This window comes from Dama dama, chromosome 13 (assembly GCF_033118175.1).
Source record: "Dama dama isolate Ldn47 chromosome 13, ASM3311817v1, whole genome shotgun sequence".
In the NCBI taxonomy this organism is placed as follows: Eukaryota; Metazoa; Chordata; class Mammalia; order Artiodactyla; family Cervidae; genus Dama; species Dama dama.
The window spans coordinates 64,147,177-64,166,136 of NC_083693.1; the positions used below are offsets into that span (position 1 = coordinate 64,147,177).

Consider the following 18,960-nt stretch of genomic DNA (forward strand, 5'->3'; position numbering starts at 1 on the left):
AAATGTAAGATCAATCAGTAAATTTTAATGAGAAGGAAATGGCAACCCACTCTAGTATTCTTGTCTGGAGAATCCCATGGACGGAGGAGCCTGGTGGGCTACATACAGTCCACAGGGTCGCAAAGAGTCGGACACGACTGAGCGACTGAGCGACTTCACTTCACAGAAGTTGTGGGTATGATTAAAGATTCCACATTACAACTAGCCTTTAAGAAACTACCAGTTTGAGTTTTAATGTAATATCAAAGAAGAATATTCATGAAAAGGCTATTTAAAAATTTTTCCAGCTATTCTTCTGCGTGAGGCTGGATTTTCTAAATATACTTTAACCAAAATGATGTATGGCAAGAAGCAGAATGTGAGAATCCAACTGTCTTCTATTGAGCTAGATATTAAAGAGACTTGCAAAAATGTAAAATAATGCCATACTTTTTGCTATTTTTTTTTTTTTTGCTTTGGAAACTATAATCTTTTGTGAAAAATGATGTTAACATGATATGAGTGATTTTACTTTTAATGAACAGATAAATTTTTTAAAATCTCTCAATTTTAATTTCTGATATGGTAAATACGAATAAATATAACCTACAAAAAGCAAAAGTTCTTCAGGGTTCTCAGTGATTTTTAGGAGTTTAAAAAGAGATAAGTGGAGAAGGAAATGGCAGCCTACTCCAGTGTTCTTGCCTGGGAAATCTCACGGTCAGAGGAGCCTAGTGGGCTACAGTCCAGGGGGTGGCAAAGAGTCAGACACAACTTAGCAACAACAGCAGCAGCAACACACAGTCAGGTAGATTGGTGATTTGGGGAAATACCTCTTGATGGAAATGTGGCATAAAGCGGAGAGGGAGACGACTTAGCAGTATGGAATGTGGAGTTTTGTAAGAAATAAAATAGGAGTAGAATGTGTGATGCTGTGCTCAGTTGCTCAGGTGTGTCTGACTCTTTGCGGCCCCACTGACTGTAGCCCAGCAGGCTCCTCTGTCCATTGGGGTTCTCCAGGCAAGAGTGCTGGAGTGGGTTGCCATACCCCCCTCCAGGAGATCTTCCCAACCCAGGGATTGACCCCAGGTCTCCCACATTGCACGTGGATTCTTTACCCTCTGAGCCACCAGGGAAGCCGATGTATAGAATGATTGTTCCAGATATTCAAATAATAAGGTCTGTGGCCAAAGAGAAAAAAAAAACGAGATCAGAAAATTTGAGAACTACTGATTAGATCATTCCATGCTGATGGATTTTAAAGTTGTGTCCAGTTTTTCACTCTTGTAAACATTGCTGCCATGTCCTTTTTTTTCCCCTCACATGTGTGTGATTGTTTCAGTAGATAACTTCCTAGAAGTGCTGTGTTAAAAGGATAGGTACATCTTTAGTTTTAGATGTTGACAAATTGCTTTCTAACATAGTCGTCCTAATTTTCCCATAGTGGATGAAAGTAACCTTTCCCTATTAGTAATTATTGTAGCCAATTTCATAAATTAAAAGATGGTTTTACATTAAAATTTTTTGTATTTTTCAAATATCATTTGGGTCAAGTGGTAGAGAATCCACCTGCCAATGCAGGAGATGCAGGTTTGATCCCTGGGTCAGGAAGATCCCCTGGAGAAGGAAATGGAAACCCACTGTATTGGAAACCCAAGCAGTATTCTTGCTTGGAAAATCCCATGGCCAGAGGATCCTGGTGGGCTCCAGTCCATGGGTTGCAAAGAGTCAGACATGACTTAATGACTAAACAACAACAACAAAAATTATTAGTAAAATTGGATATGTTTTCATGGCTATTAATCATGTTTCTTATTTTTATAAAGTGCTTGTATATCATTTTGTCCTGTTTTGATGTGTGGACCATCTTTTTCTTAACATATTTGCAAGAGCTCTTAGGAAAAAGTAGCTTCTGATAGTCAAATAGTGCTGCAGATAATTTTCTCAGTTTCTTTTCATTTCATGAGATTAAAATATCAGAGTTTTTTCCCCTCGTTACCATATTTATTCACCTTTTCTTTTCGGTTTTGTGTCATTTGTAGATCTCACCTACACCAAGTTATAAAAATACTTTTCTGTATTTTCTTTGCCTGATTGGTGATTTTTAACCAGTTTGATTTAAATTAAACCCATCTTGGAAATGTGACAGCTCAATTTTAGTACTAATCTAAATAGGACCTGTGATTGCACGTAATAGAAACTTGAATATTTCAGAGGAAAATTTAGTTTAAAGATGATGAATCAATTTAGAGATGTAATGTATTTCTCACACCCCACTGCCTTACCTTCTAGTACTAATACTTCCTTTTATCTGCTATTTTTCTGTAGTTGAGGAAACGTGTGAAACTTGAAGGGAAAGAACTTGAAGAATACTTGGAAAAAGAGAAACTAAAGAAAGAAGCTGCTAAAAAGCTCGAGCAGTCAAAAGAGTAAGTCGTTTTCAGGCAGATTGGAAGTTTATATAATTTGAGAACTTGTTTCTACACAAAAGTGTTTAATTGAAAATATTTAAATTTTCTTTTGACTTTATTGCTTTCAATACATCTTTCCAGTGGTGCTAGAATTCTAAATTCTTTTCAGTGCTAATGTTAACATGTATTTATTAATTGGCCTGTTATTAATTGGCAGTTTACACTGTATTTCACAAAATAGTAGTCCAATAATACTATCATTATCACTGAATTAATATTGACTGTTAATTTAAGATTAATTTTATAAATATTAACTAAAAATCATTTGGGGACTTGCTGATCTGTACCTTTTCACAAACTCCCTTAGGGCAGACATAGATTCCAGTGATGAAAGTGACGCTGAGGAAGATATTGACCAGCCCTCAGCGCATAAGACCAAGCATGACCTGATGATGAAAGGTGAAGGCAGTCGTAAAGGAAGTTTCTTCAAGCAGGCTAAAAAGTCTTATCCTATGTTTCCTGCCCCAGAAGAAAGAATTAAATGGGATGAATATGGAGAAATTATCAAGTACGTGAGCAAAACAAGCTTTTCTTGCTTCTAGATTGGAGGTAGTAACTGTGTTGTCGCTTGAGCTCAGTGAATTTTGTCTTTCTGGTTATCATGTATGTAGTTTTTGAGTATCTCAGCTTGAAAGATACAGAAAACTTTTAATTTAAAATGTTAAAATAGAAAGGTTGAGGAACATCTAGAAAGCTAATATTAAAGGAGAACTGATAGTTTTATTACTTAGGTATGTGCAATGTTTTAAAAAGATGATCACTACTCTTTCCCCTCTCCCCACTTAAAAAGAGAGGTGAGGGACATGCAGGGCTTCCCAGGTGGCGCTAGTGGCAAAGAACGCCAACGCAGGAGATAGAGGAGACATGGGTTCGATCCCTGGGTGGAAGGATCCCCTGGAGGAGGGCATGGCAACTCACCGCAGTATTCTTGCCTGGAGAGTCCTATGGACAGAGGAGCCTGTCAAGCTGTGATCCACAGGGTAGCAGAGTCAGACACGACTGAAGTGACTTAGCATGTGCACAAGGGACATGCATTGGAAAAAGGTGTATGATATGAAGAACTTTTGACAGCTAGAGTTATGTTAAGTTGGGGAAATGGGTTATGTTTCAGGTAGTATTGCACACGTGTTTTAGTTTCAAGAGGAATATGAGATACCATGAGTGGAACCGTGGAAAATCTATCTACACCCACTATTAGAGAAACAACTGAAATCATATGTTCAAATCACAGACTTGAAAACACTACTGTCCTGAATAAAGATCAGTAAATGTCAGATGCCTTAGCATAGTGCATGATGTCTTTCATAGTTTGGTTTCTCCCTACTTGCCTATTATATTTCTCTATATTTCTGTTACATTAGTGTGTGTTCTCCATTCTCCTACCAGCCTTCTCTCAGTTTCCTTCTGCTCAGCCTTTTCTCTTTTTCTTAATTGGAGTATAATTGCTTTACAATGTTCTGTTAGTTTCTGCAGTACAATGAAGCGAGTCTGCTACATGTATACATGTATCCCCTCCCTCCTGGCCTCCCTCTGACTGCCCCTCAACCCCACCCATCTTGGTCCTCACAGCTACTCAGCTTTTTCATGTCATGTGTTTACACATTTCTTTCCTTCAGCCTTGTTCCACCTTCCTACCCCAGGCTTTCAGGCTGCTGAGTCTGGCCTTACAAACTCCTGGAAAGTTTCCCTTTTCTCCCCCGCCACCCCAACACAGCTAGCTCCCTCTCCTGTACCTTCTTTGTTCTCCTTTAATGATGTCTTGAGCATATGGTCTTAGGTCATCCTTGGGTTTAATTAGGAAAATTCTACTGTTTATTTGGCCCTTTAAAGTAGTAGGGAAAAAAGCTAACAATCTAAACAGTGTTGGAGAGTTTGCTTACCGCTTCACTTAATTAGTGCCAGTCTGTTTAGCATATGGACAGGGCTCCTTAGCTTCAATTTTCTTATCTTAAAAATGGAGGTAAGAATAAAATAGGTTGTGCTTTTACGGCACTCAGCATAGCACCTGACTCGCAGTGAATGCACATTAAGTGGTTGCTGCTTGCCATCGTTACGTGGATTACAGCTGGCCATGTGCTGCAGTGTAATATGGATTACAGTCAGAGATACTGGGCTCCTGCGGTGGTCTAGGTGCTGGTGGCAGAGGCCTGGATTGTCAGAGAGGAGTGTCAGAGGGTTTGGGGCTAGGGCAGGATAAATACCGAGATTAGAGAGAATGTTTTAAAAAAAAAGTTTGCCTTTTAGTTTTAACATAGAACTCTCTCTGATACTCAAAAATAAATGTGCTAGTAGTTCGTTGAAATAAAAGTGAAGGCTTTTGAGGGAGCTAATGGTTTGTATCTTGGTCTTCTCTGTAATAAGCAAAAATGGAGAGTCCTCTGCTTTCGTCAGGCAGTGAAGGAATAACGGGTGGGGGGGCATCTTAGGGAACCTAAAGGAGATCTGAGATTTGTAAGATTGAAAATTGACAAGAGAAACCACAGAAATAGAAAATGAATTACTGGAACAAAGGAAGGGCCAGGTTGCAGTAGTACTTGTAGCAGCCACTAAGGTCTTTGAATGACCTGTTTGGACAGGGCCTTTTCACGCCTCACATGGTGTGTTTTAAAGTGTACTTGATGGTCACAAAGAACCTAATATATGCTGTCATTTGATTACTGACATTGTGAAGTTGCATTGACTTTGGATCAAATGTATATTTGAATCTTGAGATATGTGAGGAGTCTAAAAATTAGGCCATCTACTAATTAGTTGTATATATTAAATAATGTTAGCTTGCTTGTTACTACTTCTAATTAGAGGCTTATTATTTAGACCAGAGGATTTCTTAGTGCCAGAACTTCAAGCTACTGAAGAAGAAAAAAGCAAATTAGAGTCTGGCCTGACAAATGGAGATGAACCCATGGATCAGGATTTATCTGATGTTCCTACTAAGTGTATTTCTACAACAGAATCTATTGAAATAAAGTAAGTGCTTTTGTTGCATTTTGCAAATAGATTACAAAGTAAAATTTTCAAGTACTCGAATTACATAATTGACATTGTTTCAGAGGATATTTCTGAATATTCACTAGGAAGTTTGTGCTTAATTTTTTTTCTTCTTGTGATATATGGGAGTTTTTCCCTTTATTAATGATATTGAAATGCCAAAGTGAATTGGTGGTAAGGAGGGGGTTAAACTTCACATTGTACATTTATATGAAGAAACATTCTTTCTGGTGTTTTTAGTAAGTCAAGTAGCAGGTGAATTTGTGTAATTCACAAGTTTAATTTTTCTAAGAGCTTGTTTAGTAAAATAAACACCTTGACTCAATTACCTCTAGGGCACTAATATCTTAAAAACACCACTGTGTCTTAAAAATACCATTTGTGAACCTTTTTTCCCCTTTTTGTTTAGTGCAGTTAACAGCAGCAAATGATCGTTTTGCAATATATTTTTTTAAAGTTATTAGAGAGCAGAGTGGCTTATTTGTCTAGTAGTATCATTTAGTATACATTCTTGAGTATAGCTAAGAGCTTAATAATACATGTTAACAATATAACACAGGTATATTCTCAAATCCTCATGCTACATGTTGATACATTTCTTTCCTGATGATAAAAGCTATTAAAAACCTAATTTTAGAATGAACTTAGCAGAAAAGGAAACTTGAATAATCATCTAATTACAGAGCCAGGGTTACTTACATAGACTATGAAGGACGCTCTGATGGGGATTCCATTAAAAAAATCATCAATCAGATGAAACCACGCCAGTTAATCATTGTCCATGGACCACCAGAAGCCAGTCAGGATCTTGCAGAGTGCTGTCGTGCATTTGGTGGGAAAGATATTAAAGTATACATGCCAAAGCTGCATGAAACAGTCGATGCCACTAGTGAAACTCACATCTACCAGGTAAGCGTGCTGGCCTTCAAGCAGCAAGTCCTAGGGGGTGAGATTATTGGTGGTTTCCAACCTCAGCTCCACATCAGGAGAGCTTTGGGGGAGTCAAGGGGCTTCACTGTTTTGGCCTTAGTCTCACCAGTTACATTAGAATCACTGGAGGTGGGACCCTGGCATCAGTAGAAAAGAAAATTTGCCATGTGGTCCCGGTGTGCAGTCGAAGTTAATAACCTTTACTTCGGAAAGTAGACAGGGGCCCTAATGATCTTATGGGTCATTGGGTCATTACCAGTTACAGTGAAGATCAGATGAGTGAAAGATTTTTAAACTTTAATACACAATACTAAAGTTAGAAAATTATAATAATAGGTCATATTTAATTGTCAGGTTATACTCTGTGGGCTTTATTTCTCTTTTTCCCCTTTGCATCATATCTAGGTGAGATTAAAAGATTCACTTGTCAGCTCCCTTCAGTTTTGTAAGGCAAAAGATGCTGAACTAGCTTGGATAGATGGTGTCTTAGACATGAGAGTTTCCAAAGTGGACACAGGAGTTATTTTAGAAGAAGGAGAACTAAAGGATGATGGAGAAGACTCCGAAATGCAGGTGGATGCGCCTTCAGATTCTAGTGTCATAGCACAGCAGAAGGCCATGAAAAGTCTGTTCGGAGACGATGAGAAAGAAACAGGTGAAGAAAGTGAGATCATTCCTACTCTGGAACCTTTACCACCTCATGAGGTAAAAAAGCATGTGCTGCTCTCCTCTCTCCCTTAATTTACCCTTTGAATTTCCCTTCTATGTTTTTAACCATTTAAAATGTGTCATATGTAGACTCATTTTGAAGTTTTAAAAAAATTACTAAAGATAATGTCCCTGTGCTTGTGCGTGTGTGTCCAATATGGCTAGAGAATAACAATAGTAGAGAACCCTTTAGCAAATCTTCTTCTAAGACACGTAATTATTTTATGATTTGTTTTTTCCAGAATAGATTTTTAAATGTTAAGTTTGATGATTGGGAGGGTCACCTATCTACTTCTGTTATAGTTAGGAGATTTATAATTCCATTTTTCTATGTTGCCTATTCAGTTGAACCACTTTTGTTTTTGATACAGTTAGAAATGTTTTATTTAGTAGAGAGATAGTTTTAGTTTGGTATTTTGTTTACGTGTTCTCAAAAGATATCTAGTTAACTGGCAGAGCTGTAAGATAGTTTAACGTACGATAATATTAAAAGCACATCATGAGAGTCTTATACGACTGTCCAGTGATATCTTTAGCCCTTCTGTGCAATAAGGAATGAAGAGATGGCTTCTTTCATCAGATCCCCTTCTAGAACAACTCTTGAAATTGCAGGAAGGAATTAGGAACTTTTCTCTCTGCGCCAAAGCTGGCACTCTCCAAAACAGCTTCAAAGTTCTCTGCGCCAAAGCTGGCACTCTCCAAAACAGCTTCAAAGTAGCAGCATTACGTTGAACCACTTGCCTTTCTGATTCTAAAACCCACGGTGTCCACCACATTCACAGTGAGGGGGGGAGAACAGTGGAAGTGGGACCAGGGAGAATTACCCTCTGAACTATATACAAAGGACTGGGATCTGGAAAATGAAATTTCAGTTCAATTCTGCCTACTGGCCCTCTCGTTGACCCCCTTCGGCAAGTGGGTGAGTGAAAAGCGTAACATTATCGAACGTCTTTCTGTTATTACGAGGCATGACTAATAAACTTGATTGTGAAACATTTGGAAAATGTGAAGGGCTTTGTAATGTTAAATAAGGAGGTAAAACTCAGAATAACAACTAGGAATGTGATTTACAGACTTGAAATGATCTGTCAAAGGAATTCAGAGGATAATAGAAAATATCTTCAAGATCATGTGTTACTTCTCTTTATTCAGTACAACTCTGTGATGGTGTTCTGTTTGAAATTCTTCTTTCCCCTTTAACGTTACCTCAGGTTCCTGGACATCAGTCTGTTTTTATGAATGAACCAAGACTGTCGGACTTCAAACAAGTTCTTTTACGGGAGGGGATCCAAGCTGAATTCGTAGGAGGTGTGCTCGTTTGCAACAATCAAGTGGCAGTCCGTAGAGTAAGTGTGTTTTTAGTAAGGAAGGGCTAAGTGAACAAATACTTCTGGTATTTTGTTATTTTGAATTCTGTAATTCTTGATTGAGTTAATTTTATAAACTGGAAATCAGTAAGTTAAATTTATAATGATGACCTTGAAGACTTTCAAAAGGGACTGTCAAAGATGTGATATATAATTTTATTGTAGATTTTATTATTTGAATCCTCTGACATTTATATGTCTATGTAAAATTCATGACTGGAATATTATGTTCATATTCTGTGAATCAGAACAATCACTTCCTAATCAATCATAAAGTAACCTAGTTAATATGTTTTGGTTATCATGTCTGCATATTAATGGATAGAAGATGTACTAAAGAACTTTTTTTTTTTCCACTTGGTTTCTAGACGGAAACTGGACGCATTGGATTAGAAGGCTGCCTTTGTCAAGATTTTTATAGGATAAGAGACCTTTTATATGAACAGTATGCCATTGTGTAAAGGACATGATGTCAAAAAGTATCTGTTTGACCTTTCTAAGAAAAAAGGATTCTTATTCTAAGCTTTTGCTTTTTCGTTTTGTAACATATAAAAAGAATCTGCCAGAAAAACTTAACATACATTTGATTTTTAAAAATGTAAATAGAAACCATATTGCTAATGCTCAAGTGAGCATGCTGCCTTTTGGCTTTCAGAGTGTCAGCGATCCTTACAAGTGCATAGGCCTTGGAGTTGAAGGTAACTGGCTTCCTTTACAGACCCCTTATTTTAGAAGGGCTTTTACTTGAATTAAACAATGCAACTTAGCAACCTGTTCATGGCCTTAGAGAAGCATGTTTGCATGAATTCTTGCAAACAGTTTCTTATATTTTCTGGAATGAAAAGTAGGAATTTCTTTTTAAAAGATGTGCTATAAAAAAAACAAACTGATAAAACAGTTTTTTGAGGCCTATGTATTTAAAAAACAGAAAAACCAAGAGTATGTGCTGTAACTCTTGAATTCCTATATGCAGTTTTCTTCATGTGGAGCCTCTCTTCTCCATGGCATGTTTCCCAGTGATTCATTTCCGTGAAATAGGGTACATTTGGTTTAGAAGTCAGTTTTTATTTCCCCCATTTCTTATTTTATAAAGATTTTGTTCCTGTTATTGTTGTTCAATTTGAATTATAACTGTCATTTGGATATATGTAATTGAAAAAAAGCTAGTCTTAAAGGTCTTACATATGTTTAAACACATCTTAACTCACAGCTTGGTTACTGTATTGGAGACTGTTCAGTGCTTTGCTTTCAGGGGAACAAATGTTGAACCTCACATTTTTATAAGGTAACAGTATAATTAAGAGGTGTAAATGTGTTCATCTCTTAGGCTCACTTTCTCCTAAGGTTGCCCAAACAGTGGTTGAATTTTATACACGTTGCTACAAAAATAATACTGAAGTTGGACAAGACCATCCTTTCTATGTTCATGTCTTTCTTGGGGCCAGCAGCCTTGATACAATGTAAACCACTTGTGTTTAAGAGTAAAAACAGTACATGCAATTTGCATTGAACTTAAAAATGAAAATCATGTCACCGTGTTGTAATCTGTTGGTGCTTTTTTTAGAATGTAGCGTGATCATGACACACCTTGATATTTACTTCTTAATTATTTAACCCTCCTCTCTCTACACTTGAGCATTTTTAGAAGAATCAGTCTTGTTTAACTTATATGGAACTATGCATAGTACAACCCAGTGAGATCAGACAAGAATTAATATTTCATTGTTTCAAATACTTACAGAGCTCTTACTGTGAGTTAGATTGCTAATGCAAAGTTTACAGCCTTCTGGTGCTGAAAACCAGATATACAAAACAATGTTACAGGTGATGAAGATAAAGGGTATTTTTTTTTTGGTAGAACTTTGAAAAAAAATCACTTCAACTCTTACTGCTGAATAGAGTAAGCCTAGAAATCTATTTATATTCCAGAGAAAAGAAAGTCTGCACTTGTTTGATGGCTTAAAGCATCAGATTATACATATTACATTGCAGTACTGATATTGAAAAATCATTTCTTGCTTTGTCTTTTTATTGTCCTATGAACGGGGATTAAATTTTAAAGTACTGCTTGAAGATGGCTGTGCTAACTAATGTCAATGCAGGAGCAATGTTTTCACCTGTTTCTAGATGACAATATTACTAAAATTTCTAAAATGAAGACATTTGTTAAGTCTCAGTTGCTTAAGAAAAATGTAAATTTTAAAAAGGATTCTGAGATAAATCATGAGCTCAGAAGAACTTTCAGATTATCATTTTTCAGAAGCAAACTAAATACAATGGACCATCAATTGATATCTGTAAATAATTTGGTTAAAAAGAAATTTTATTCTGAGATTCATGTCAGTGGGATTATAAATGTCAAATATTACAAATTTTTTTTTATTTTCATGAACCAGTAGGTGGCCTGAAACAGAAGTGAGGAAATCAGTTTTCTAAAGAGGGCCTTTGCCTTTAAAAATTTTTTTTAGATACAATTCACATACCTTTAAAGTTCACTCTCTTAAAGTAACATTCATTGAGTTTTTTTAGTATATTTGCAAAGTTGTGCAACCATTACCACTGTCTAATTCCAGAACACTTCATCACCCCAAAAAGAAACATCATACTCATTAGCAGTCACTCCCCATTCCTACTTCTCAACTCTGGGCAACCATTAATCTGTTTTCTGTGTTTATGAATTTACCTATTCTGGATAGTTAAAAAAAATGGAACCATACAGTGTGTGGCTTTTTGTGTCTGACTCTTCACCTGGCATAACTTTCAGGATTCACCAGTGGTGTAGCACGGATCAGTAGGTTTTTTGTGGCTGAATAATACTCCGTGTGGATGCACCACATTTTGTTTAGTTCATTCATTGGTTGAGAGGCATTTGGTTTGTTTCCACTTTTTGGCTATAATGAATAATGCTGCTCTGAATGAATATTTGTGTTCAAGTTCTCGTATGGGCATATGTTTTCAAACTAGAGTGGCATATACCTAAAAGTAGACTGGCTGGATCATATGGTAACTCAGCGTATCCTTTTGAAAAATTGCCAGACCATTTTCCATTCCTCCCAGCAGTGTATGAGGATTCGTTTCTCCATGACCTTGGCAGCACTGATGAACCATCATCTTACTTTAGCCATTTTAGTGTGTATGAAGAGGTATCTCATTGTGGTTTTGATTTCCATTTCTCTAATGACAGATGATTTTGAGCTTCTTTCTTGTACTTATTGGCTGTTTGTGTATCTTCTACGGATAAGTGTCTGTTCGGATCCTTTGCCTATTTTTAAATTGGGTTATTTATGTTTTTATCGTTGAGTTAAAGAGGTTTTTTTTTTTTTTTTTAATGTACTCTGGATACTAAATCCTTAACATATGTGACTTGCAAATATTTTTTCACATTTGTAGACATTTTTTTCCCTCTCTTGATGGTGTCCTTTGAAACACAAAACTTTTAAATTTTGATGAAGTCTAACTTATCTTTTATTTTTTAGTTCCTTGTACTATTGGTGTTGTATCTTAGAAACCCATTGCTTTATCCATTGTCACAAAAATTTATGCCTATTTCTTTCCTAAGAGTTTTGTGGTTAAATATAGTTCTTATATTTAAGTCTTTGATTCATTTTGAGTTAACTTTTATATATGATGTGAGGTAAGGGTCCGATTTCATTCTTTTGCACTTGAATATCCAGTAGTGCTGGCATCATTTGTTGAAAGACTATTTCCTCATTAAATTTTCTTGCCACTTTTGTTGGAAATCAGTTGCCTATGAATATATGACTTTCTTCTTAGAGTCTCAGTTCTGTTTCACTGATCTATCCACATCTATCTGTGGATATCAGATATCTGTGGATATCTATCACACATCTATCTGTATGCCAGTACCAGATTGTTTTGAATACTAACTGCATCAAGTTTTTAAGTCAGCAAGTGTACATCCTCCAACTTTTTTCTCTTTCAAGATTATTTAGGCTATTCTGGTTCCCTAGCATTTTCATATGGATTTTAGAATTAGCTTATCAATCTCTGCAAAAAAAAAAGCCCTCTCACTTTTAATAGGGAAATAAGCCCTCCAAACTTTTAATAGTTGGAATTTATAACTTAAAATCTTAGAACATTAAGGCTGAATGGGACTGTAGAATTCATCTAGTTCGACACACTTATTTCAATGTTGAATGAATGGGCCTGTGGAAGGGAAGGGATTTGCTTAAGTCAGATAGCTGGTCAGAGACAGAGGTGGAATTGGAACCTAGCCGTCATAGAGTTCATTCATTTGATACTAAATGAATCTAGAACCCTTCTAGAGTCCACTAATTCAATACTAAAATAAGTATGTTGAACTAGATTAATTGTGCAGTCTGAGGTTTTAAGCTGTAAATTTCAACTACTTTTTTTTTTACCTGCACTGCTGTACTACTCTGGTTCCTTAGTTATATTCACTCTGCTTAGGGGGAATATGTGCACTTTATCTGCTGTAAGGACAGCGTGAACAATAGTTTGCTAAGAGAGGACTGCTTCCACCCTATGTGGTGGCCAGTAAAGGTGGGCCGGGCGGGGTGGGGCAGATAGGGTGGGGACGGGAAGGGTGAGTGTCACATCCTGTACTTTTCTTTGGTTTTAAGGTTCTAGAGGTTTAGATAAAATAAGGTTATTGTCCTTTAAATATTGATGAACTCATTACCACTTAAGGGGTGTAAGTGGTGGTTGGTGATTGAGAGGTCAATTGTTTGCTTGTTTGGGTGGTGGTTGCTCCCCACCACCCCAACCCCTTGTTTATCCAGCCATGTGGCATCTAACAGAGTGGATGGATATGTGACGATACGTGGAACTAGAGAAGGAACCTTCAGATCTGCTGCCTGGGTGAGGATCAAGGGAAGGTTTTTCTCCTCCTTGTGCTTTTTCTCTCACTCTAATCACCTTAATTATGTTTATGAGAAAATACCCCAGATTGTCAAAATAAAAATGGAGGACTTTGCTGAAAGTGAGGGTATCTTTGTTTCTCTCTCCCATCCATCTCTACGCCCACCTCCCCCACCACACACACACCCTCACAACTCTAGTTTTTGGTGCTTTTTCCTTCATTACTCAAGTCCATTTCATTTTAGTTCTTGAAGTTAAAACGTGATTTTGAGGAGCAAAGTAGTAGAAGTTTGGAGAGTTTTGCATCTCTTCCTCATTGTTGAAGAGAACCTCAAGTGTATGTGCTTCTTTTGTGACACTGTTACTGGATTCCGTGGATCCTACTCAGACTTGATACTGAGTGATAATTTCAAGTGGAGAATACACAAAGGATTCATAAGGATGAATCTAGACAGTGATGAACATCACTTTCTGAAGTTATTTTTAATGTTCAGTATCCAGTTTTTCATATGTATTTCCTTTTTTCCTCCCTTTACACAATTGTAATTTTTTTTGAAAGTGAAAGTCACTCAGTTGTGTCCGACTCTTTGGGACCCCGTGGATTGTAGCCCACCAGACTCCTCTGTCCATGGGATTCTCCAGGCAAGAATACTAGAGTAGGTTGCCATGCCCTCCTCCAGGGGAATCTTCCCAACCCAGGGATCGAACCTGCCATCTCTTACATCTCTCCTGCTTTGGCAGGCAGGTTCTTTACCACTAGCAAAAGACACTATTAATTGTTCATTGGAAACTAGTGAAGGCTTGAAACAAATCTCTCTGGGAAGCTGTTTTTATTCTAAGTGTGCTACTGCTGTTCTTGTTTATTTTTGGAGCTCTCATTTCTCTTCAGATTCGTGTACCAGGCTTATGAGAAATGTAATTTATTTCAGAAACACATTGTGGCCTTGGCCCAACATACACCATTACCATTTGACTCTAAAGGATTCCCCCTGCCCCTGCAAATATTTAAAAACTTTTCTTTTATAGACAGACATTTGCTATCATAGAAGATTTTTTGTATTAAAGAGTTATCTATTAAATACCAAATTATAATTGAAATAAAAGTAGTGAAATATACCACAAATCATAAATATACTCATAGTTTGGGTTAAATTTCATACTTAAGTATCAAAGGATGTATGTTTCTGATGGAAATCCTGTTATAAGAAAAATACTACTTTAACCTAGATGTACAGGATTTAAATTCTCAAGGTTTTTCAATATCTCCCATATGTAATTTTTTTTTAAGGAGACAGACATATTGTAGGAAGAAAGATGTCTAATGAGAAAGATTCAGTTCAGTTCAGTCACTCAGTTGTGCCCAACTCTTTGTGACCCCATGGACTGCAGGAGGCCAGGCCTCCCTGTCCATCACCGACTCCTGGAGTTTACTCAAACTCATGCCCATTGAGTCAGTGATGCCATCCAGCCATCTCATCCTCTGTCATCCCCTTCTCCTCCCGCCCTCAATCTTTCCCAGCATCAGGGTCTTTTCAGATGAGTCAACTCTTCCCATGAGGTGGCCAAAGTATTGGAGTTTCAGCTTCAGCATCAGTTCTTTCAATGCACACCCAGGACTGATCTCCTTTAGGATGGACTGGTTGGATCTCCTTGTAATCCAAGGGACTCTCAAGAGTCTTTTCCAACACCACAGTTCAAAAACATCAATTCTTCGGTGCTCAGCTTTCTTTATAGTCCAACTCTCACATCCATACATGACTACTGGAAAAACCATAGCTTTGACTAGATGGACTTTTGTTGGCAAAGGAATGTCTCTGCTTTTTAATATGCTGTCTAGGTTGGTCTTAACGTTCCTTCCAAAGAGTAAGCATCTTTTATTTTCATGGCTGCAGTCACCATCTGCAGTGATTTTGGAGCCCAGAAAAATAAAGTCTGCCACTGTTTCCACTGTTTCCCTATCTATTTGCGGTGAAGTGATGGGACCGGATACCATGAACTTTATTCTCTGAATGTTGAACTTTAAGCCAACTTTTTCACTCTCCTCTTTCACTGTCATCAAGAGTCTCTTTAGTTCTCCAATTTCTGCCATAAGGGTGGTATCATCTGCATATCTGAGGTTATTGATATTTCTCCAGCAATCTTGATTCCAGCTTGTGCTTCATCCAGCCCACCGTTTCTCATTATGTACTCTGCATATAAGTTAAATAAGCAGAGTGACAATATACAGCCTTGATGTACTCCTTTTCCTATTTGGAACCAGTCTGTTGTTCAATGTCCAGTTCTAACTGTTGCTTCCTGGCCTGCATACAGATTTCTCAGGAGGCAGGTCAAGTGGTCTGGTATTCCCATCTCTCAGAATATTCCACAGTTTATTGTGATCCACACAGTCAAAGGCTTTTTGGCATAGTCAATAAAGCAGAAATAGATGTTTTTCTAGAACTCTCTTGCTTTTTCAATGATCCAGAGGATGTTGGCAATTTGAAAGATTCAGAACATTGTGCATTTTTAACTATTAAGCAGAATCTTATATCTACATTATTGCCCATTAAGAAAAGCTTCCTTCACATTTATTTCAACTATTCGGCTGAGCGCCGAAAAATTGATGCTTTTGACCTGTGGGGTTGGAGAAGACTCTTGAGAGTCCCTTGGACTGCAAGGAGATCCAACCAGTCCATCCTAAAGGAGATCAGTCCTGGGTGTTCATTGGAAGGACTGATGCTGAAGCTGAAACTCCAATACTTTGGCCACCTCATGGGAAGAGGTGACTCATCTGAAAAGACCCTGATGCTGGGAGGGATTTGGGGGCAGGAGGAGAAGGGGACGACAAGGGATGAGATGGCTGGATGGCATCACTGACTCAATGGGCATGAGTTTGGGTAAACTCTGGGAGTTGGTGATGGACAGGGAGGCCTGGCGTGCTGCGATTCATGGGGTCGCAGAGTTGGACACGACTGAGCGACTGAACTGAATTTGTCTGATGATTCCTCATGGCTAGATTCAGGTTACAGGTTTTTGACAGGAATACCAGAGAAATAAATGAGGCTGTGTTCTCTGTATTATATAAGAAAGTACATAAGAGTCAATTTTTCCCATTACTGGTGATGTTAATTTTTCACAGTTGGTTATGTTTCCAAGGTTTCTCCACAGTCAGTATTTTGTGGGGAGCTACTTTGAGACTATGTCAATATCCTGTTCTTTATAAATATTTATCCTCTAGCTTTAGCATCTATGGATGATTCTTATCTGAATAAGTTCTTGCCAAAATGGTGATTTTCTAATTAAACTGTGGCTTCTGTGTTTACTTGGCATTCTAGTGTAAGCACTTTCTCCACACCTCCATTTGTTTATTCTTTGTTTATGTCATTGTGGAACATGGATTCTGTTTTGTAATCTATAAACGATCGTGATTCATTTTGATTCTACACAGTGCTCTCTCTAATTTTCAAGATGGCTTCTGTGCTCTTTTGACATAGTCTCAGGTTCGTTTTTTTTTTTTTTTAATTGTGAAAAAACATTAAATTTACCATGTTAACCTTTTTTAAGTGTTCAGGTTCAGTAGTGCTGAGTACATTCACATGATTGTGCAGCAGATAGTGACCTTTTTCATCCTGCAACACTGAAACTCTGTACCCACTGAACACTAATTTTATTTCCTGCCGACCCCCTCCCATCCCCCAGCCTTTGGTAATCACTTCCATACTTTCTGTTTCTATCATTTTGATTGCTCTAGGTACTTAATGAGTGGAGCCATCCAGTATTTGTCCTTTTGTGAGTGACTTATTTGACTCAGCATACTGTCCTCAAGGTTCATCCATGTTGTAGCATGTGACAGGACTTCCATCCTTTTAAAGGCTGCATAGTATTTCATTGTGTGGCTTTACCACATGTTCTTTATTCATTCATTTATCTTTGAACATTTGGGTTGTTTCCACCATTGTTTCTTGTGAATCATGCTGGCATGAACATGGGTGTACAGATACCTCTTTTGAGATCCCTCTTTCAAGTCTTGGATACATATCCAGGGAGGTTGCTGGGTCATATGGTAATCGTGTTTCTAATTTTTTGAGGAATTTCTATACTTCCTTCCTTAATGGCTGCACATCCCCATGGTTCTTTGAGCACTTTATTACTTGAGTCACCACAAGATGTCTCAGGCTCCATCTTGAATTTCCGTTACTGCAGTCCTGGGATCAGCCATTTTTCTGGAGTCCTGGTTCACGCTGGTGGAGAATGTCATTTGGAACCGAGATCTGGGTGCTGTGTTGTATGCACTGTCACCGTGCCCTCACTGCTGCCGGGTCCCCTCAGTGTCCAGTTAGGAAATACCTAGCTCTCTGCTTGTTTCCTCATCATTCATCTCTCTGTATTAAAAACCGCAGGTCTGCACTGATCTACATCCAGCTCCGCTTCTACTCCTCAAGGTGCATTCTAGCTTCCCCTCTCTCTGTATTCCTGCCTCCTTTGTGCTCAGTCACTTCGGTTGTGTTTGACTCTTTGTGACCCCACGAACTGTAGCCTGCCAGGCTCCTCTCTCCATGGAATTCTCCAAGCAAGAATATTGGAATTATCCTTGAATAATTATTCTTGAATATTGGAATTACTCTCCCAATGGCAAGGGAATGGGTTGCCATTCCCTTCTCCAGAGGATCTTCCTGACCCAGGGATCGAACCCAGGTCTCCCGCATTGCAGAATTCTTTATCATCTGAGTCACCAGGGAAGTACAAGAATACTGGAGTGGGTAGCCTATCCCTTCTCCAGGGGATCTTCCCGACTCGGCAATCAAACCAGGGCCTCCTGCATTGCAGGTGGATTCTTTACCAGCTAAGCTACCAGGGAAGCCCTGATCTTCAGCACAGTCACTTACTTGTTCACTTCCCTGTGATTAATCAATTTTTGACCACACAGCTGGCTGCTTTGCTTGAAGCCCCCTGCACACGGCTGTCACAAAGATAGGGATTCTTTCCATTCCTCAATCCGTGGCAACCCCTGCCAATTGAACCCCATTGGCTCAGATGGCAGTGCTTCAACTGGTATTCTGTTCCAGTTCACATGATGGTCCAGCAGTGGTGAAATGGCAGTTTCCAAAGGTTTCTACTTTGAATAGAACTGGATAGTCCTTGGGTATTTGTCTTGGTTATTTTGCTACAATGTTTTCCTCATTATTTGCTAGAGTTAAATCAAAGTAATGATCACTGTGGAGTGGGGTTAGTGGAGAATATGAAAACAAAGAAGGTGGAAACCCAGTCTCGGGAATAACAGGTATGGCGGGAGGATACACACAGTGACAATCACCTTCCAAAGTGCCGTCTGATCTAAACAGAGCTGTTAAAGATCTTAAGTTCTGCGTTAATATTATTTTATAACTGTCCTTGCAAAAACTTTGCCTGTCAGTTCATCATTTGGATCATCCACCCCCTTAACTCTTAAGCTTTAGGAGTGTCAGGACCAAGTTCACTCTCTTGAGTGCTGAGATGTTCTTTTATTAAACAATCAGTTATTCTTCCTTCTTAACAGTTTGGAGTGGGAGGAATAATATCATGCCCCTGGACAAGTGATTTCTTAGTAAGTTCAAGATGGAGTCCAGTTACATAACAAAGGTGGGAACCTGTATAATTCTTATGAGAACTTAATCCTACCCATGGAAAATGGAGATTATGGCCATAATTGTTTCCAT

The 18,960-nt window shown here is 38.2% G+C and overlaps 1 protein-coding gene across 2 annotated transcripts in view; it reads left to right on the plus strand.

Moving 5' to 3' along the window:
- The window catches only part of CPSF2 (cleavage and polyadenylation specific factor 2), a 35,404-nt gene extending 21,998 nt beyond the window's left edge, over positions 1 to 13,406 (plus strand). For both annotated transcript variants that reach the window (XM_061159317.1, XM_061159316.1), the window contains 7 exons: positions 2,308 to 2,408; positions 2,758 to 2,958; positions 5,265 to 5,417; positions 6,122 to 6,347; positions 6,774 to 7,073; positions 8,288 to 8,422; positions 8,812 to 13,406. In XM_061159317.1, coding sequence (XP_061015300.1) covers positions 2,308 to 2,408; positions 2,758 to 2,958; positions 5,265 to 5,417; positions 6,122 to 6,347; positions 6,774 to 7,073; positions 8,288 to 8,422; positions 8,812 to 8,904 — 1,209 coding nt within the window. In that variant the 3' untranslated portion in view covers positions 8,905 to 13,406. The remainder of the gene's footprint in view (positions 1 to 2,307; positions 2,409 to 2,757; positions 2,959 to 5,264; positions 5,418 to 6,121; positions 6,348 to 6,773; positions 7,074 to 8,287; positions 8,423 to 8,811) is intronic.
- Positions 13,407 to 18,960: the final 5,554 nt, after the last annotated feature.